Below are 21441 nucleotides of genomic sequence, written 5' to 3'. Positions count from 1 at the left end.
CTTTTTGGTCCGAGTTTGCTGATAAATTCCATCGGACTCATTGAGGAGGTCTTTCAAGCCAGGAGATGGGTCTGTCTCCGATTCATCGGAACTAGAGCTTGATGATCTCCCAACACTGATCATATTGGAAGTAACTCCAAAGTATTCATCCTCCGAAGTTTTATTCCTGTAAGAACGTCATCATTTGTTGAACAATACAACGTTTGTTAATCGGTCGAACATTGATGGTTTGGCCGCATGTGAGCAGCATTGATATCCCAAGAGGACCGCAGAAATTAATTGTTCACATTTGGATAAACGAATGACTTGTTGTACCGGTCTTTCTCTCGATATGAACTCTCTCAAATCTATTACAGAGACTTGAGAAGAGTTACTCACTAAACGTGAGGTTTGAATTGGAACCTCCTGTCCACGGTTAGACGGGAATGACTCCTGGTGAACATGGAACTTGAATCCCTGTTCGTCTTTTTGAACACGACGGATCACATCACACTTAGTATTAGAAACGCGAGGGTCACGTTGAGGAAAAAAACACGAGGGTCACGTTTGGCACTTGGAACGCGAAGTTCACGTTGAACAATTGAAACACGAGGGTCGTGTTTTAGTTGAGCTACACGGTGTTGACGCTTGCGTTTAATGTGGAATTGACCTCTGCGTTCTAGTTTCGGAACGTAGAGTTGAAACTCACATTCAGGCTGAGCAACGCGAGGGTCATATTTTGTGATTGAAACGTGAGGGTTGTGTTCTGACTGAGCAACGCGAAGTGAGGTCCGCATTCAATGCGGACTTGAGGTCCGCGTTTTAGTTGTGGAACGCGACGCTGAGGATCGCGTTCACTCTGGCTTTCGTGATGTTCTCGTTTGGGCACATAAATGCGAGTGTAGGCGCCAAAAGTTGCTTATAGGTTCCCGAATGCAGCTCGAGACGAAGAGAAGACGATTAACGTTGATATCTAAGTCAAAGAGGATAATCCGATGCCAAAAGGAAGCAAAGGAACGCGCGAAACGACGAAGCACGCGAGACGACAAAACAACAGAACGAGACACACTCATGTGTCTCGAAATCTGAGACAAATAAGTGTGCCTCGCACTTTGAGACACGCAAATGTGTCTCGCAGGTCGAGACACCCAAGTGTGTCTCGCACAGTGAACTCCCAAAAAACACGTTTCTCAATCGATTCATCAGGATTCGTGCGGTCCACTGGCTTCCTAACTGCTTTGAGAACATCCCTAAACACGGGAAAGTCGTTATTAACTGAAGATACACCCAAATCATAAATTCTTATCCATAAACACGTCGTCCGAAGCTTATAAATACCCCCTATCACCCTTGTGCACAAGGGCAGAGAGTTCTGGACTTTGGAGGCGAGGTGCTCACATTTTGAGAGCAGAAAGCCACGAATTTCAGAGAGAAAGGCGAGATCTTGGCGAACTTCGTGCATAAAGAGGAAGATTTCGAGAGATCTACATGCCTTCACCCCTTTCCTTAAGATCAAACATTGCTTTGATCTCGAGAAGAGTATTTATCTCACCTCATTGAGATATACTTTTGTTCTAGTTTTCTCGTTCAAACAAGAACACCTAGCTTTCTTCACGATCAATCCAGATCTGTGAAGCGGTCGTCAATGGGCTAACGCGTCCCCGGCACAGGTAAATATCCCACGCAAACAACGATTGATAAACAATTTCTACGTGTATTTTTAGAAAATCCTCTTTTTGTTTCTTTTGTAAAGAGAAGTCTTATAATAAAGCTCACTCTTGTGATTCCGTTGTATTGATAAACGCTTGTAATGGACTCTGCAAAGAAACCGATTTCCGACGCAAACACGCTGACGACCACTGTGGGAGCCAACAGTCTCGTTGCCAAGACTGCAGTGTTGCAACCGATCAAGATCCCGGTTGATGCAGCGGTCAAGTACGAGTTCAACCAGGAGAAGTTCGAGTAATACCTCTCATCCTCCTCTTCAAAATCCTCCTCGCACCGCAAGTGCAGAAATATCTCATCTTCAAAGAAGGTTCGCTGGTCTTCCACTCCAACGAAGGCCTCGGGTGATGAATCTCACCTAATCGTTGCCGAGGCTCGTACTCGACCGCTGCATGATATAGAGGTCCCTATCCACAATACTAAAATCACGCAAATAAACCTGCATGATGGGGGTTGTCACCACCAGACCTCCTACCCTACAAGACTTCAATTCTGGGCCACACTGCATTTGCGGACAAAATTGCTGACTTTCACAAGATCTGATACCACCCTGTTTGTGAGAACTTGGATATCTTCGGAAGCATAATACTAAACACATTAAAAATTTTACATTAATTTGATGCCAAATCTAATATGTATGACCCTTCGCGTCCAAGCAGTACTCTTTTTTTGACACAAAAATCCTGCTACCTACAACAAATTTCTGTTAGACCTTTTATGATTACACGATGATGCATTCTCCAATAACCGCAACTTTCCACACAACAAATGTGACCAACAAACTGAACAATTTAGATTTTTGCGTGTTCTTTCAATATATAACCGACTCTGAATGACATCATTATTTTTCTTGCGCTTGCTTTCACACTTCTTATGTAATCCACCTACTCGCATAACAGCCTTCAAACCATTACAAAATCATGCAAACTTTTTCCTACTCTAATTTATCACGGACATCATCATCATCACCACCCAACCTCCCCTATCTCATTGTGATATTATTTCAGAGAAAATTGCCCATGATGTGGCTCTTCAGTTACCCATAGCTATCATCCGGTTCTGTACACCCTCCCTCTTCTTCAATTATTACATCCAGTACAGTCAAAAAGAACAATCCTATCTTTTACTACCGAAAAGGTGATGATAATCTCTTGACATATCTCTGCAAGTTCTGCTCCCAAGGATTCTGTCATCAATATTACAACCTGCGAACTGCAGGCTTTTGATATTTAATGTGACAAACTCCCCTGGTATTAATTATATTCTGCAGATAAACAATCTTCGGAGAGAAATGAAGGTGTTGTCATATTCCAGCGTGGTTGAGGGTCTGAGGCCACTTGTGGGTGGCAATGGCTGGGACTACTGCATCCTGTGGAAATTGTCTCAAGATCAGAGGTATATTAATGTATAAATTAATTTTTTTTAGTTTACATAAGTTTTCAGACTAAGAAGTCCTTACTAATTAATTTTACTACGTTGCAGGTTTTTGGAGTGGATGGGATGCTGTTGTAGCGGAACAGAGGCAAGCATTGCGAATGGTGGAGGGCTTTTCTCTGGTGATGAAACATTTCAGAAATCACCATGCAGGGATTTAATGCTGCAGCATCCAAGAACAAGGGCATGCGATGCTCTCTCAGAGTTTCCTTCTTCCATCCCCTTGGATTCCTCTTTAGGGTACTAACTAAGCGCGTCAAACTCTTTACATCCTCACTCCTTCATGTTTGAGTTATTCTTTACCAATATTTGATTTTGACGTAGCATTTACGCACAAGTATTGATGTCGAACCAGCCAACTTGGCAAACACTTCATGTAAGCTCAACCTCATTTCTTTCCTTAATTACTTTACTTTGCAATTTCTTGACTAGAGATTAATGTAACCTTTTTATCTACTATTTATTGCAGGATGCGGTTGGAGCAAAGACTAGGGTTCTTGTTCCTATTGCTGGTGGACTAGTTGAGCTACTAGTCTCGAAGCAAGTAAGCTCACTCACACCATCCGTGTGCTCTAACAATAAAATAGGAATAATCTTTGCGTGTCCATTGTATAAGAAAAATATTCTATCAGGGTCCTCTGTTGAATATCAAATAGGGAGAGCATGACATTTGGCATGGCACAAATCTTGATGCCCATATCATTATTGTCTATCAGTATAAATGCAAATGTGCTTAATGCAGGTTGCTGAGAACCAACAGATGACAGACTTCATCATGTCACAATGCAACGGGAGCATCTACGACCATCCAACTGCGGGTAATTTCCTTGATGATCAGAGTTTCCAGTGGGAGGCATCCGCAGGTGGCCAATCACAACCCTACGCATCTCCGATGAACATCTTCGACCAGTTGCAGCTCGATGCGGCTGCAACAATGGACAGCACGGGGTACGGGCAGCAGGCAGGGCTGACGAGTGTGCATCAGCAAAAGGAATCTGCTCCAGCGGAGAAGGAATCGGTGAAACATGAGGGCGGCAGTGCGCGAGGAGATTCGGGGACGGAGGGGAGTGAGGATGATGAGGAGGGGAGGGCGGTAGGGAAGAACGGGAAGCGGCATCATGCAAAGAATCTTGTGGCGGAGAGGAAGAGGAGGAAGAAGCTTAATGATCGGCTCTACGCTCTCAGGGCCTTGGTTCCTAAAATCACAAAGGTCAGTGTTTGAAATATCAAGAATGTTACGCAATTTGTATTGAATGTGCAATGGCATGCTATACTATTCAGAGAGCCAGCCAGAATACTAACACAAGTACAATTAATATGTACATTCTATGATGACAAATGGAAACGGAAAATTAAAACTTTTTACGAAGAATAGTTTCAATATATATGCATGTGTCAATCAATATACTTCTTACTACATGAAAATGTATCAGATGGATAGAGCATCGATTCTTGGAGATGCGATAGAGTATGTGATGGAGTTACAGAAGCAGGTAAAAGATCTGCAGGACGAGCTCGAGAATGAATCAAATCCAGATGACACCGATTCAAAGCAAATCGAAAGCAACTATGACAATGTGGAAACAGGCAATCGAAATGGGATGATAAATTATAATCTCATGGAGCTTGAGGAGTCCCTTAACGCTACAAGTACGAGAAATGCTAAGACTGTTGATCAGTCGAACAATGAGGAGAAGGGGAATCAAATGGAGGTCACTAATTGAAATTGCAACTAAATCTAGTTTTGTTAGAAGTAAATGCTTTATTTTTTATGGGTTTTTGATATTCTTTTAGCCACAAGTGGAGGTGAAGCAGCTGGAAGCTAATGACTTCTACCTCAAGGTTTTTTGTGAGCATAAGGTTGGAGGATTTGCAAGGCTGATGGAGGCAATGAGCTCGCTTGGGCTGGAGGTGACCAATGCAAGTGTGACTACTCTTCAGTCTTTAGTACTGAATGTTTTCAGGGTGCAGGTAAAATTTCTGAGTTTTGCTTAATTTTCTCTCTTTTTCCCATATCAGCAGACAAAACCTTCTATTTTTATCTGTCATAATTTACTTGAAATATACCATGATCTAGATTAGAAGTCAGTTGACAACTAGGAAATTTCCTATAATCCTGCTACATAGAAAATTTTATGGACTTAGATTAGATCTTCAGTATTAGGCAGTTTTTAAGTGAAAAATTGCAATAACAGAATTAAACGACATATATAGTTATTTACATCAGACGAGAAATGATAACCATCCTTATATATTAGACGATTGCGCGTGAATAATTAATTTTATCTTTTTTTTGGGTCATTACCTACCTTACAGTTGAGATAATCCAAATTCAAAATTTATTGCACGTTAGTTTTGACAGTAGTTGTGAGTGAGTTGTGGCATCAATTGTTAACACCAAAATTCAAATAGTAGTGTAGATAAATTTAGGAGAAAAGAAACAATATATATCATACATTCATATTCTATGAGTAATATCAAGAAATAATCGGGTTGAGTTTCTTTTTTCTTCAGTCAACCTAATAGTACATTGCTAATAAGTTGTGATGCATGCAGAAGAGGGACAATGAAACGATGCAAGTCGATCAAGTCAGGGATTCATTGCTGGAGCTGACTCGAGGGCCAATCCGAGGGTGGCCGGAGCCTGGACACACTACAGAAAACCGCGGTGGAGATTGCCATCATGACAATGGTCACCACCTCCATCACCACCAGCTTCACTATGTCCATCAACAGCCATGACTCTTTACAGTGATCAGTATCATAAGTGTTGCACTATGTGCTTTGCTTTGTTATAGTGCAAAGTTTGGCTGACAATAATGGGTTGTAGTTTGACTAAGACTCTAGTTATTGTTCAATAAGTATTTAATTTGCTGAAATACGTACTCATCACATGACTCTTCTCAGTTTTTGTCTTCAGAATGTTGGTTTTATTTGGTACGTAGATTCTATTGACGGTTGGGGGTCTGAAGATTTTATCCAGAATAAGTCGGACAAGGCAGCAGGTATTTTGGTTCACTGTATGGAATCTTTTGGGCAGCACATGGCTCAGATATTTCCCTTTTTTCATTAAATTTTTGTAAGTCTCTTTCATTAAATTGTTCAGCATTTCCTTACTTTAAGGAAATAGAGCGAACCTTTCCAAGTGCATATTTATATAAAATTTTAATGGGATAATTGTAAAGTGACCCCTTGTAGCGTCCCCATTTTGACTTTACAATCCCCTCTAGTTATATTTATGGGGTTTTTGCTTTTAGGCCCATTTGTTTACTCTCATTTATTTTTAAACCCAAGTACTATTATTTGTATCTTTAAGCCCAATTTACTTTTTGTATTTATCTTTAAACCCAAACTTCAAAATACAATACTTTCAGCACATGTATTTATACAGAATCCCAAAAATACCCCTTGGCCCCATATAAATATCTCTCCTCCTCCTCACCCTTTTCTCAACTCAGCCCTAAATTAAAAAATGAAAGCCCATTGCCGCCGTCGCCCATCTCCGGCCGTCGGCGCCCGTCTCCAGCAGTCGTCGCTCGTCTCTAGCCGCCCTTATCAACTCGACCCTCTCCAGATGCCCATCGAACTCAATCTCCCTCAGCTTCTTCCTCTGGTGCTCTCGCCAGCTCGACTTCTTCCACGCCCGTGACTCGCTCGATGTAATGATCCCCGTCCTCCGCCGCTTGACATTCAAGCTCAGGTCCGTCGCCGACATTGTGGAGGAGCTGGAGGCTATCGGGTCTCCTGCGGAGGCCAAAACTTTCCTGATCTTGATGAGGGTCTACTGCAGAGGGGACATGTTTATCTTCGCCCGAGAGGTGTTTGATGAAATGGGTAGGAGAGGGTTCGTGCGGAACACGCTTGCGAGAAATTTGATTATCGATGGGCTGTTTAAGAGCGGTCAGTTTTGCGAAGTGATGAGATTTTTTAGAGAGACCAAGATGTCGAATTTCTTTACTTTTAACATTGTGATGAGAAATCTTTGCGAGCACGGGGATTGGCGAGTGGTGTGAGGAGTTTTGAGGGAGATGGTTAGGAGAGGATTTCAGCTCAACGTTGGGTCATTTACTTCAAGTTTAGATTGTTTTAAGAAGGTGGGGAGAATCAAGGAGGTCTTTCAGTTGATGGGGTTTATGCTTGTTTCAGGTCTGCGGCCTACCGTGGAGATTTGGAGAATTTTGATTGTCGTGTTGTGCCAAGCTGGCAACGTTCCTTTGGGTTTTGGTTTGTTTGGAAAAATAATAGATTCGGGAAGTTTGCCGACTGTTGTGACGTATACGTTTCTTATTAAAGGGCTCCTAAAAGCTCGAATGTTGAGCGAAGCGATTGGTGTTTGGGATATTATGGTCATTGCCTCCGTTGCCGTCGACCGCCGCCTCGCCGCCCTCGACACGAAGCTATATTGATGTGTTGATGTGTTTGTAATGTACGAGTGTGTTGATGTGTTTGTAATGTATGCGGGCGATTAGTGAGATGTAATTCACATGATGAGGTGATGAAGTTTTTTTAAGAACTGGTTTTATTTGGATGCTATATTTATTTATTTTTGCATAATTATGCTTAATTTTTGATGGTGATGTAATTAAAATTCAGTTGATTGAGAATAATATTTAGAGTACTATGGTGCAGTTTATCTACTTACTTGATTTAGTATGATGGTAATTGATGGGGGTTAACATATGTTATGTGTTGAAGCCTGATGAAGTTATCTTTTTACCCTTGAAAATAAATTCTGGTAATTTAATGTGGATGTTAGTTGAATGCAAGTGCTAGCAAAGGGAAAGGAAAATAGTAGTGAAGCTGGATATGACGTGCTATACTCACCATTGTCTTCCCTTGATTTCTTGAATAACATGCTATACTTACAAGATAACGTGCTATACTTACAAGATAACGTGCTATACTTACTGGTTAATGTGCTATACTTACTGGATAACGTGCTATACTTACAGGTTAATGTGCTATACTTACAGGTTAACATGCTATACTTACAGGTTAACGTGCTATACTTACAGGTTAATGTGCTATACTTACATGTTAACATGCTATACTTACTGGTTAACGTGCTATACTTACAGGTTAACATGCTATACTTACAGGGAAATGTGTTATACTTACTGGTTAACGTGTTATACTTACAGGGTAACGTGCTATACTTACTAGTTAATGTGCTATACTTACTAGTTAACGTGCTACACTTACAGGGTAACGTGCTATACTTACAGGTTAATGTGCTATACTTACAGGTTAACATGCTATACTTACAGGTTAACGTGCTATACTTACTGATTAACGTGCTATACTTACAAGTTAATATGCTATACTTATAGGTTAACATGCTGTAGGCATATAAAATTGCTTATAGGTCCCTTAACACGGCTCAACACGAACTAATGAACCATCGGGCGACGTATCTAAGCACGAACGTCAGTCCACAACACCGAAGCCAAGTGACACGCAACGAAGCGGATTAACAAGGCTACGAAGCTGACGAACCGCACGTGAACGACGGAATGAATCCACTCGCGCGGGCGACGTATCTAAGCACGAACGTCAGTCCACGACACCAAAGCCGATTTACTACCTAATCGGGATCCAGACTTCCAAATCAGGATTCAGAACAAATCGGGGTTCAGAGCAACGCCACAGACGAACTCGGATGAATCGCGATCGAGTCACGATCAGTTTTGGAATCAAGCTTAGAATCGGATTTATTGTCAAATCAGGAATCGAGTCAACGAATGGATTTCAGACCAATCAACCGCATCACGGACGAAGCGGATACAAGAACCGAAACAACCGAACGACGGACGCAAAACCCGGAGGGGCTCGGCCGAAACCGAGCCACCTCAAGGTGGCTCGGCCCAGTCTGTGCCAAATGCACAGATCTGGTTGCCTATAAATAGGTGGGGTCATTCATCATTTGAGGGGACTTTTGGAAGAACTTTTGGAGAGCCGAAACTCTGCCGGATTGAGACCTCATCTTGGAGTTTTTTTTGAAGGCTTGAAGACTTGGACGTCCAGATCTGATTCTTGGCGAGCACCCGCATCACAAAAGGCAGGAGTTCGAGGGGATCGAGATCTCAGATCTATGTTGTTACACTCCGGATCAAAGCTTGGTCTTTGATCCCGAGATTCGAGCGATTGTTTTCTTGGTAAAATAATCCATCCGGCTATTATTTTCTTGGTGAAATAATACCCGTTATACTGCGTAGATCTGCTCAGATCTAGATCGCGCGGTGGTCCACAGCAAATAACCCCGGCCCAGGCAAACAACCCACCAAAGCGAGCGACCGTAAAACAGGAGCTCGCGATTTGTTCGACAAAAGAGAAAAAGTTGTAATTTTTTTAATTTAATTTATTTTTGATTTTCATTGTAACAGGATCTAAAAAAGACCGGATCTTTTGTAACAAAAAAAAACTGTTATTCAAGATAGCAATGGAATCAATGAAGAAAGCAACGATTTTTCCCGCGAACAATCTGGCGACCACAGTGGGAGCCACCGATCTCGCTGCCGAGATCGGAGCGTCGCAGCCGCGGATCTCGATCCCGGTCGTGGAGGAGGTCGAGTATGAGTTCGACCAGCAGAAGTACGAGGAGTACGTCTCCTCATCTGGATCAACCTCCCCCCGTACAATGCGGATCTGAAGAACAAACGAGGCAAATAGCCTCAACATCAAGTGAAGGGTGGTTCCTCCAAGCCATCAACGATGGAGTGGGTCCGGGTCAAACGGAACCGTACGACGCTGGAGGAGCGTATTTGCAAACGCCGTGCATTATCGGCACAAGTACGGGCCAAAGCCGAAGAAGCCCGTCGGAAGCTACAGAAGGAGGTGGTCAAGAAACCGCCATCAACTCGTATGGTTTGGAGGCCGAAGTCTGAAGCGGCGGTTCAGACCAAGGAACAACAACTGCAGCCGCCGAAAGTTCAAACTACGGCGAATCAACCTAAGTCGCTGGTAATTTCCGCAACTGTTCTGGGAGATCCCACAAGACCATCCCAGAGGAGGAAGTCAGTTTTGGAGCGCCTCGGTCCGCTTCCCAAAGAACGAGGCAAAGCTCCAGTTCAAGAACGGTTGGGGCCAATGAAGAAGTCCCAAACAATTCAACATGCTGGGGGTTGCCGCAACCCTCAACATTTGGAGAAAATCGTGGCACCCAAGCGCACAACTTTGCGCATCGAAGTGCAGGAGCCCGCTGAAGATTCACACCCACAAAGGCGCGTTTCGAGGTGTGTGACTCTGGAGAGCTCAAGGAAGGAAATTCATTCTCAGAAGGAAACGTTGTTGTCTGATGACGATGACGTTATACCTGGGAGATCGTGCCAACACACAATAGGTTGCTCCGACTTTCAAACGGACAAGCTGTATTATCGTGCTGGAGGTACGAGCAAATCCAGAAAGAGGAGCCCTCAAAGATTAGAGACTCAATGTCCTTGCTCAAAACTCATTCGGGCGGTATTATCTGAGTGCGACTGCACCAAAATGTTTCCCGAAAGAGTTTCCGTGTTCCAAAGACTCAGCATGGAAGCGCCAAAGCCAAGGACTAGACGTTTCCGAAGAAGAAGAACAATGGTCGAAGACGGTGAACGTTCAAGGGTCACTGCCAACATGACCAGCAAGGGGACATCGGCACGGGATGATTTCGAGTCGATTCTGAGAGCCTCCCGGCCTAGAACCCGTCTGCAGTCCGGAACCATCGAGCGAGCAACCTATGGTAGGGTTCGGACAAGACGCCCTTCAGAAGATGAAGAATCTGATGCCGGCTCCGCAGTCGCATCAGATAATACGGTATCCAGCGAGGGACAACCCCGCGAGGCACTTATGATAAGTGCGGAACAAATCGCCAAGATACTTGAAGACGCCTTAGCTAAGCAGCAGGAAACCTTCAGGTTCGAAATACAGATGGCCATGTAAAACATGAGAGAAATACATGACCAACAAATCCAAGCATTGACGAACCAGCAAGGCGAGCCGAGTCGTCGCAACCAAGTCCATCAGGAGGACGAGGATACGAATGCTCATAATATCAATGATCCTCCCGTCAATGCAGGGGGTGGTAACGGGAATGCTAGTGAAGATACAGGTGAAAGCCTAAAAATTAAAAACCTCGAGAGCAAAATCAATACATTGATTTCCGCTCAAGAGACGAAAAAGACGGGCATTCCTTGTCCATACCCAAGAGAGTGGGAATCAATCCCATATCCAGTGAAGTTCAGTCTAATTAACTTCACGCTGTTTAATGGGATGGGTTCACCCACTCAGCATTTGATTTACTTCAAATCGCACTTGGGAGTCATCTCTGGTAATGAGCCTCTGATGGTGCGGTCATTCGTTGGCACTCTTCGCGGAGCCGCCTTCGATTGGTATCGCCGCCTCAAGCCAGGAAGCATAAACAGCTGGGACGACATGGAGACGAAGTTCCTTACAAATTTCTTCGACGACGACACCGAGATCTCTATCGGATCGTTGCTCGATGAGAAGCAGAAAGACGGAGAGTTAGTCGACACCTTCGTCAAAAGGTTCCGGAACAAGGCGATGAATTGCCGGGACCCGATCACCGAGGAATTCATCCTCCAAACTTGCCACAACAACCTTGCGTTGGACGTGTTGGAAGCAATGGGGAAGAAGGCGGAAAGAGGCCAACCGGCGACAAGTGCTCCAAAGCAAAACTTCGTCCCACGGGGGAAAGGTAAGGCACAAGCTAATGCAGTTGATGCTAATCAAACCTTTCAATTGCAACCACAGCAACAGCAGCCACAGCAACAAGCACCCCAACAATCTCGAGGACAATGGCAACAACGGCCTCAGAAACAAAAGTCTTCGGAGCCGAGGTTTCCCAAAGTCTACTCCTTCAAGGATGATGAAGTTCCCGGCATCTTCAAATACTTGTTGGAGAACAACAAAATCCAGCTGCCGGCGATCGTGGATCAAGAGGGGGCCAGCAAGGTGACGGATCCAAAGTACTGCGCGTACCACAGAGCGGTCCACCACCCTACGAGATCATGCTACCACCTCAAGGACAAGATCCAGGCGTTAATCGACGTAGGGGTCATAACCCCGAAACCAGCCAAGAATGTGGGGGCAAACGCAGTGTCAATCAGTTTTGGGTCGGTGCCTACAACTTGGTTCGAGCCAAAACGCGTCACCAAAGTCGGGATGAAGACGGTGAATGACGACCCGCACGGACAGCGCCAAAAGGGACTTGTGCCGCACACAACCCCAAATGGCGAAATCCTTTGGGTTCATCCAGATCTGATTGGAGATGAACAATGGGCCGGTTCGTCATCCGGGAGGAAGTCTAAAGGAAAAGGGAAGTCTTGTTATGGAGTCTCTGCTATCCCAGGGGAAGATGACGAAAGAATCTCCACTTTCCCGCTCTCTGAAGAAGAACAAGAAGCTTTTGCGACACGGAGCGGAAATGAATACCACTACAATTATCCGCCACCTAGTGAGCAGGGGGTGAACAAGCGGGGACCAGCCAAAACCCTCACGGAGATGGGAGTGATTACAAGCCCCACACCGGGTAAAGAAGCTCTACGACAGCCGGCGAATAAACCAAAAGAGAAGAATCCCCAAGAGGTACAGAATCCGAAGCAGTCTCGTTTCAGTCGTCCAATTGGAAGAGACAAACCGGAAAGCTCGAAGACTCCGCATAGCTTCGACATTATGGCGCAATTAGCCAACATTCCTGCACGGATAACGCTGTATGAGTTGCTGCGATTATCCAAAGAAACCAGGGAGGCCCTACAAGAAGCTTTGGCCAATGCAGAGGTATTTCTGACTCAAGTCAAGCCGGTGCATGAACAGCCAGAACCGCTGAGTCAACAGTGCAACATAGCGACTAAGAACCTTCCCTGCATTACTTTCACCAAAGAAGATATGCAGACGAAGAATTCGAACCACGATCGGCCGTTATATTTCGTCGGATACATTGGCTCCAGCCAAGTCAACCGAATCCAAGTGGATCCGGGTTCTGCTGTGAGTATTATGCCGCTTCGATTGATGCATTTCCTCAGCATTCCAGTAAGCAAGTTGGCGTCCACAGGCACTGTTATCTATGGATTCAACACTAGTGGGTCAAGACCCTTGGGTAAGATCCGGGTGAAGTGCCAGATGGGAGATCTGAAGACAGAAGTCACGTGTTATGTGATCGATGCGGAGACTTCGTACAACTTACTATTGGGTCGGCCTTGGATCCATAGTAATGTGATAATTCCCTCTACTCTCCATCAGTGTTTGAAGTATGTCGACACTGACAATGAGGTTAGGACGGTGGTCGCGGATAAGCAACCATTCAAGGGGTATGAGAATTATTTCACCGATTCTCTCCTTTATGGTAACGAATCCGATACTGAACCATCGGCCCAGGGCACAGACAGCGGAGAAGAAGCTGATTCTGAAGCCGGATTCGATTACAATGGCGGTTTTGTTTTAAATGACATTGTACCCTTTGTAATCAATCTTGACGATGAACAATCGTCAGATGGAGGTTGTAACTGGCAACTTGCCGATATTGCAATAAAAGATGATTTAGAGTACTCCTTGTCTCTTGATGATGTGATAAAAGAGCTGTACGACAATCCTGAGTTGTATATGCCGATCCGATCATCCTATGTAACGAAGGAACACCTCCAGCATTCTTTCGGAACAACCATGGTCATCCCGAACAAAGTAAGAGGTGCTAAAGAAGTGATTTACGGTAAAGGAAAAAGCTCTCCGTTACCAGATCATTTCCTAAGTGAAGACGAAGATGATGACAAACCTGGTCGACATCTATCCAAGTATAGTCCAGAAGCGCGCAAGCTCATGGAAAAGCAGGGCTACGATTTCACACTCGGAGAAGGTTTATACTTCGATCGAGGTCCTCGTAATCCAGCCAAAGCAGTATATGTACCAAAAGGTAAACCTGAGGATTATTATAAATATGGGCGAGGCTTAGGTTATGTTTCATCAGATGACGAATGTGGTTGGCAAATCATCGATCAAATTGCTAACAAAGCCAAGAAAGGATACTCTCCCGATGCTTCAGAGTGGGACTCCGATACAAGTCTGGGAGAAGTCTTCAAAACCCTAATGTCAAATATGGCTACAGCCGATCCATCCACCATGGAAGACGACGATCAAATGCCAACATGGGAAGACCCGTGGGTTCACCATCTGAATATGCAATATGGCGATAGGTTCGAGCAAAGAGAACCACCCACTGAAGATAAAATAGTCCAGATTAACATGGGTGATGAGGCCAACCCAAAGCCTATATTCATCAGCGACAGTCTTCCCCCAGATGAGAAGGAGGAATTGATTGCTCTCATCAGGGAATATATCGACGTCTTCGCATGGAATTATGAAGACATGCCAGGGCTCGACCCCAATGTCGCAATGCACCGCCTCGATATCAAGCCGGATGCCAAACCTGTCAAGCAACAGCAAAGACGGTTTCGTCCGCAGATTATGGAAGCCATTGAGGCAGAGGTTAAGAAGTTGATCGAATCAGGATTTATCCGAGAGGAACAACATCCAGACTGGTTAGCCAACATCGTTCCCGTCATGAAGAAGAATGGCAAAATCAGGATTTGCATCGACTTCAGGAACCTGAATGAAGCATGTCCGAAAGACGATTTCCCTCTCCCAATCACGGATGTCATTATCGACAATACATGTGGATTTGAGAGGATGTCCTTCATGGATGGATTTTCGGGATATAACCAGATCAAGATGCATCCAGAGGATGAGAAGCATACGGCGTTTAGAACACCCCTCGGCGTCTTCTGCTATACGGTGATGCCTTTCGGTCTGAAGAATGCCGGTGCCACATACCAGCGAGCGATGACTAAGATTTTCCAAGAACATCTCAGGAAAACAGTCGAATGCTACGTTGATGATTTGGTTGTGAAAAGCCGCAACAAGGAAGATCACATCAAGGATTTGAAGACAATGTTCGATCTCATGAGGAGTCATCAGTTGAAGATGAACCCCACTAAATCATTTCTTGGAATGTCCAGCGGAAAATTTCTTGGGTTCGTCGTCACCACTAAGGGTATACATATCGATCCTGATAAGGTGAAGGCGATACATGAATTGCAGCCCCCGAGGAATCTGAGAGAACTCAGAGGATTGCAAGGGCGTTTAGCTTATATCCGGCGTTTCATCTCAAATCTTTCTGGGAAGTGCCAACCGTTCTCTAAGCTGAACAAGAAAGGAGTATCATTCATCTGGGATGATGCCTGCCAAAAAGCGTTCGAAGATATCAAAACATATCTGGCGAACCCTCCTGTTCTCGTTGCACCGAAATCTGGTAAACCGTTCTTGATTTATCTCAAGGCGATGAACCACTCGATAAGTGCCTTACTAGCGCAAGACGATGATAACGGTCACGAACAGGCAGTTTATTACCTCAGTCGGACCTTGGTAGGCGCTGAGTCTCGATATCCGATGATTGAGAAAGAATGCCTTGCATTGGTATTTGCGATGCAAAAGATGCGGCATTACCTGGTGGGACAGACGATCTACGTTATCTCCAACGTTAATCCAGTACGGGTGTTTATGACGCAACCGGCCTCTATGAATTGGCGGCTAGCGAAGTGGGCCCTTCTCTTGTCCCAATACGATTTGCACTTCAAGCAGCAGAAGTCGATAAAAGGACAGGCGATTTGTGACCTTTTGGCGGCAAACCCGACCACAGATACGGCAGAAGTATATGATGACTTGCCGGATGAAACCCACGAGGTTAACACCACATCACACCAACAAGTATGGCAATTATACTTCGATGGTGCCTCAAGGGCAGTTAATAGAGTAATAACCCCGGGATGTCCTACAGTTTCCTCTGGAGTTGGAGTCGTCTTAATCTCCCCTGGAAAGCACGTGATGCCTCGGGCTTATTCGTTGACTAGTCCGTGCTCCAATAATGTTGCCGAATACAACGCGCTTCTCATTGGACTCAGTTTCGCCAAAGAGCTGGGGGTCGAATATCTCGAAGCTTTTGGAGATTCGCAATTGATAGTCAACCAAGTTCGCGGTGAGTATGAAGTCAGGAATCAAGACCTGATCCCGTACCACCAGGAAGCCATCAAAATGGCAGAATCTTTCGAAGAATTCTTTATTGAATACATCCCTCGTCTCCAGAACGCTTATGCAGACGCACTGGCGGCACTAGCAGTATCACTGGCACAGCCTCCCGAAGCTGAGCTGTTAGTCACAGTACGGACGCATCAACTCTGCGTACCCATATACAGTACGGAGATTGAAGAAGAAGAGGATAGAAACGTGAACGCCAAAGAGGTGAATTCAACTCAAATTGGGTCTGAGTCCCGAGATTGGCGTTTTCCTATCATCGACTACGTCCAATATGGTATCTTGCCAGAGGATGTAAAAGAAAAGGAATCAATCCGCCGAAGAGCTCCAAGATTCTTCTATAATACCGAGACCCATACGTTATACCGTAGAGGGTACGACGGTCTTTTGCTCCGATGCCTTTCGAACAGAGAAGCAAAGGAAGTTCTTAAGGAAGCACACGAAGGAGAATGTGGTGCGCATCAGCCCGGTCCTAAACTGTATGATCGCATCAGGAGGATGGGATATTTCTGGCCAACGATGGTTCGTGACGCAATCGAATACGCACGAGAATGCCACGCTTGCCAGATACATGCGAATTATATGCATCAACCGCCAGAGCAGTTGCACACGTCAACCACGTCTTGGCCGTTCGAGACTTGGGGCATGGACATAGTCGGTCCTATTTTTCCCCCTTCAGTCAAAGGTGATCGGTTCATCCTCGCGATCACAGATTATTTCTCAAAGTGGGCTGAAGCGATTCCGCTTAGAGAAGTGAAGACGAACAACGTCATCAATTTCATCAAGCATCATGTCATTTACCGACACGGCGTGCCAAGAAGGATCATTCATGACAACGGTCCACAGTTCATAAGCAATGCCTTCGTCAGATTCTGCGACAAGTTCAAAATCGAAGATGTTTCGTCGACAGCTTACTACCCCGCCGCGAATGGATTAGCGGAGGCGTTTAACAAGACGATCATCAAGATCTTGTCAAAGCTCGTGAAGACCAATAAACGAGACTGGGACGATAAACTCGGTGAAGCACTCTGGGCTTATCGCACCACCATACGCACGCCTACGGGAGCTACCCCGTATTCGCTGGTATACGGATGTGAAGCTGTGCTACCGCTGGAAATTCAGATTCCGTCCCTTCGGATCGCCCTCGCAACGGAGATGACGACGGAGGAACAACATCAGAAGCGTCTCGAAGAGCTCGAGAGGCTGGATGAAAAGCGTTTGGAGGCTCAACAACACATCGAGTTTTACCAAGCCAGGATGTCAAGGGCTTTTAACAAAAGAGTCCGACAGAGAAGCTTCAAGGAAGGAGATCTGGTCCTCGCTGCTCGCCGACCAATAATTCTCACCTCCAAGAAGAAAGGTAAATTCGAACCCAAATGGGAAGGACCGTTTGTAATAGACACAGTCTATTCAAACGGCGCATATCGCCTGATTACTCAAGAGGGCGCCAGGCAATTAATGCCAATAAATGGGAAGTTCCTGAAAAAGTACTATCCCTAGTACATTCAGGATAACTCATTTACCGGGAAGTTCCTCGAAGAATATTACACTTAATATTCTAGAGGATAACCCAAAATCATTGTTCACCACCAAAATCCCTCACTGATCAATTTCAATTGACAGTGAGTCCACCAAAAATGTTTTTCTGGCCCTCTTGATTCTCTCCATGAGCAAGAGGTCCACTTTCAGTTCGGAGTCCCTTTTCGATAAACGAAAGAACTCCTTCCCTTTTTCTCTTTGGTTAAACCTTGTTCATGGTTATAACCGGAGTTGAAAATTCCACTTCGATAAACGAAGAACCCATTTTCAGTTTAGATAACTCATCCTATAAAAGGCAAGTTTATCTAAATTTTCCAGATTCTCGGAGTGGACACCCCACTTCTAGTTTCTTCCTCGCTGGAAATAGAATATAAAATTCTTCCTTTCCAGGATCAGGGAATAGAATATAAAATTCTTCCTTCCTTGTTTTCGGGTTCGCCTTCACCCTAAAAGAAGACCGGGAAATAGAATATAAAATTCTTCCTTTCCCGCATCGATCTTTTCCGAAATTTATCAATTTAGGATTCATCCTAGGAAGTTTATCCCGAATCCTAAGCAGGGATAAGTCTGCGCCTAACACGCGCTGCCGGTTTAGTCTTTCTCCGAAGAAAAAGACACCAGAGTTTGATTCTGGGGTATTCTATCCTGAAACCTAAGCAAGGATAAGTCTGCGCTTAACCCGCGCTGCCGGTTAGTTCTTAACCGTTGAAAAGAACACTCGCCCGCATATTCAACATTGCGGCAGGCTGTTATTAATAACACCAAAATCCATGCCTTACACGCATGGGGAATTTCATCCTGAATCCTAAGAAAGGATATGCCGACGCCTAACACGCGTCGCCGGTTTAGTCTTTTTCCGAACAAAAAGACACCAGAGTCCGATTCTGGGGTATTTTATCCCGAAGCCTAAGTAGGGATAAAGTCAACACCTAACACGTGTTGCCGGGTAGCCTATTCCCGTAACAATGGCGAAGTCTATGTATTCGACATCATAGCACGAAGTCTAAGGGAGTTCATTCCCTTAGCACAACGTTACATGCGGAACGGATTCCGATAATCCGCATGCTAGCCCGACTCAAACGGTAGTCGGTAAAGGCTAATCAAACCCGTTGAAGGCTGGGGGTTAGCCAAAAATCCTAAAGTCAACACCTAACACGTGTCGCCGGGTAGCCTATTCCCGTAACAATGGCGAAGTCTATGTATTCGACATCATAGCACGAAGTCTAAGGGAGTTCATTCCCTTAGCACAACGTTACATGCGGAACGGATTCCGATAATCCGCATGCTAGCCCGACTCAAACGGTAGTCGGTAAAGGCTAATCAAATCCGTTGAAGGCTGGGGGTTAGCCAAAAATCCTAAAGTCAACACCTAACACGTGTCGCCGGGTAGCCTATTCCCGTAACAATGGCGAAGTCTATGTATTCGACATCATAGCACAAAGTCTCGGAGAATTCAATCTCCGAGCATAACGTTACATGCGAACGGATTTAAACAATCCGCATGCTAGCCCGACTCAAACGGTAGTCGGTAAAGGCTCATCAAACCCGTTGATGGCTGAGGGTTTGCCAAAAATCCTATGAGTATTGTGGTCAATCATTTCAAATGGAATGACGAATCATAATAAAGACGAAAGCAAGTTTCACTAAGAGAATCAAAAGTCAAAGTGTTCAGCAAACAAAATCATACATCAAGACCATGACCAAAAATCTGCTGACTGATCTTAGAAAGCTTCTCATCATAAGCTTGCCTAAGTTCAGCCCTGATGGACTCCTCGGTGGTGGCTGAAGTCCTCGCAGCAATCTCTTCTGTCTCGGCTAGCTTCTGCTCCAGGGATCTCAACTCATCAGATAAAGCAGTGTGGGTTTGCTGATCCTGTGCTTTCGTCATCTGAAGAATATCCAAAGTCTCTTCTTTTTCACGGAGTGTTCTTCTGAGCTGGTCTATCTCGGTCGCACAGGAGGTAATAGAAAGATCGAGCTCGGCAAGCGAAGATAATCTAGTAGCAAGGCTCGTCTTAACTCGATCTACTCGGCCCCGCTGCATCTGAATCTCGAGCTCAGTAAAAATCTGAGTCTCGCGTGATGACTGTAAGCGGGTGTCCAGCTCGGTAGCAATAAATGAGGAGGCACCTGCATCTCGGAGCTCACGAAACATCTGAAGCTCATGCTCTAGGCAATCAAGGTCATCAACTATAGCCTGTGCCAAATCTGGATGTCCCGCTTCCCTTATCAAATTGACTTTAGAATCAAGGAAAGGCTTGAATTGGCGAAGAGAAAGTCCACCATGGAAAAGCTTGCCAATCATAGCATTCATGAAAGAGAAGAAGGAGCGGACTTCTATGCAGATGACAATCTTCTCAGGATCATCATCAGATAACAACTCCCTCGCCAGAATATGAAGACGAGAAGAAGGCCCTGCACGATAAAAAAAAAAGATAAAACCGTCAGAAAAAGACCTTGAAGAGTAAATAAATAGTATTCATACCCTCTTGAGTCACTGGGGGTGGTGGAGGTGTAACGGCTGGGGGTGTATCAACTGGTGTAGTTGGTCCCATAGCCGGCTCAACAGGGTCATTCTCAACAAAAACTCCTGTTAAATACAAGTCAGAATTCTCAGAGGCATCACATTATAGCTGCATTAGTCAAAATTGGCTAGTCCTATAATTAATTTGGGAGGAGGCATATACCTTCGAAAGAATCATCCTCAAGATTCTTATCGAACGTAGGCTCGGAAAATATATCTCCGGGTAACTGGCCATCAAATTGAGGAGAGCTATACATGAAGTGGAGTGTAGGAGTCTCCGCAATCAAGCCTTCCTCGTCAAAATCATCAATAGAGAAATCTGACGTAAAAGAATATAAGTACCAAAGAAGAATAAAGAGACTACAACCAACAAAAATGAGTTACCCCTTATGGATGCGTTAGCCTCTTTATTCCCAAAATCCACGTATGCCTCCTGCAAGTTATCTGAAGAAGCAAGATGTACAGAGATGATTAGAGGATGCACAAATTCTTTTGTATACCATCTAAAAGATACATTGTCAATAGTAGATGTACCTGGATCTGCGGAATCAGGTCCTACATTGCTATCCTCCCTAATGTCGGCAACCCCTGTAGGCCTTTTTAACTGGGGCAGCGGGTCAGGCTCACCAGGAGACACAGGAACGGAATCGGGACTCATTTCGCTCTCTCCACGCTCTCCTATATAGAGATGGAAAAGCATGAGTCAATGTTCCGAATAACCAAGAAGGTGGTTTACAGAGTAGATGTTACCTCCGTCACTAGCAGGATCATCACCAGCCAAGTCCATATCAGATGCTCGGGAAGCTACACGCTGCTTGCGGGCTAATCTCTTCCGCAATGTTCCGAATAACCAAGAAGGTGGTTTACAGAGTAGATGTTACCTCCGTCACTAGCAGGATCATCACCAGCCAAGTCCATATCAGATGCTCGGGAAGCTACACGCTGCTTGCGGGCTAATCTCTTCCGCCTAGCAGCAGGGACAATAATCGAAGGTCTCGCCTGGGAAGGGGGACGGAACTCTTCATCCTGGTCAACCGTGGTCCCTGAAACATCAAACCATAGTCAGTTTCAATATTCCTAGAAAGAGAGGAAGAAAAAGAAAAAGAAAAAAAAAACCCCCTTTTATAGCCTTGAACCAGATCTGGCTGAACCAGACCAGACCG

General features: G+C 44.9%; 3 protein-coding genes across 3 annotated transcripts; 2 read left to right on the top strand and 1 right to left on the bottom strand.

The window, feature by feature from the left end:
• On the top strand, positions 2506 to 6030 carry LOC109848886 (transcription factor ABORTED MICROSPORES). Its single transcript, XM_020418604.1, has 9 exons — positions 2506 to 2841; positions 2975 to 3099; positions 3187 to 3378; positions 3463 to 3514; positions 3608 to 3682; positions 3881 to 4348; positions 4572 to 4850; positions 4933 to 5109; positions 5695 to 6030. The coding sequence occupies exons 2-9, from the start codon at positions 2996 to 2998 to the stop codon at positions 5878 to 5880; spliced, it is 1533 nt and encodes a 510-aa protein (XP_020274193.1). The 5' UTR covers positions 2506 to 2841; positions 2975 to 2995; the 3' UTR covers positions 5881 to 6030.
• LOC109848887 (putative pentatricopeptide repeat-containing protein At1g31840) lies at positions 6018 to 7692 on the top strand. The gene is made up of 2 exons (XM_020418605.1): positions 6018 to 6143; positions 7285 to 7692. The coding sequence occupies exons 1-2, from the start codon at positions 6032 to 6034 to the stop codon at positions 7542 to 7544; spliced, it is 372 nt and encodes a 123-aa protein (XP_020274194.1). The 5' UTR covers positions 6018 to 6031; the 3' UTR covers positions 7545 to 7692.
• Positions 20187 to 21196, bottom strand: LOC109850678. The gene is made up of 5 exons (XM_020420733.1): positions 21160 to 21196; positions 20813 to 20956; positions 20663 to 20722; positions 20442 to 20597; positions 20187 to 20344 (listed from the first exon to the last, which is right to left on the bottom strand). The coding sequence occupies exons 1-5, from the start codon at positions 21194 to 21196 to the stop codon at positions 20199 to 20201; spliced, it is 543 nt and encodes a 180-aa protein (XP_020276322.1). The 3' UTR covers positions 20187 to 20198.

This window comes from Asparagus officinalis, chromosome 7 (assembly GCF_001876935.1).
Source record: "Asparagus officinalis chromosome 7, Aspof.V1, whole genome shotgun sequence".
NCBI lineage: Eukaryota > Viridiplantae > Streptophyta > Magnoliopsida > Asparagales > Asparagaceae > Asparagus > Asparagus officinalis.
This window is presented reverse-complemented; position numbering and strand designations above follow the sequence as displayed.

Bases quoted from the DNA above. Each gene is read 5' to 3' on its own strand.
- LOC109848886 (XM_020418604.1), top strand. From the start codon at position 2,996: ATGAAGGTGTTGTCATATTCCAGCGTGGTTGAGGGTCTGAGGCCACTT. The intron at 3,379-3,462 runs GTACTAACTAAG...ATTTTGACGTAG, and splicing joins CCCTTGGATTCCTCTTTAGG to CATTTACGCACAAGTATTGA. The intron at 3,515-3,607 runs GTAAGCTCAACC...TATTTATTGCAG, and splicing joins CAACTTGGCAAACACTTCAT to GATGCGGTTGGAGCAAAGAC.
- LOC109848887 (XM_020418605.1), top strand. From the start codon at position 6,032: ATGACTCTTCTCAGTTTTTGTCTTCAGAATGTTGGTTTTATTTGGTAC. The intron at 6,144-7,284 runs GTATTTTGGTTC...TGCTTGTTTCAG, and splicing joins TAAGTCGGACAAGGCAGCAG to GTCTGCGGCCTACCGTGGAG.
- LOC109850678 (XM_020420733.1), bottom strand. From the start codon at position 21,196: ATGGACTTGGCTGGTGATGATCCTGCTAGTGACGGAG. The intron at 20,957-21,159 runs GTAACATCTACT...ATCTCTATATAG, and splicing joins TGATCCTGCTAGTGACGGAG to GAGAGCGTGGAGAGAGCGAA. The intron at 20,345-20,441 runs GTATATGCCTCC...TGTATTTAACAG, and splicing joins TGAGGATGATTCTTTCGAAG to GAGTTTTTGTTGAGAATGAC.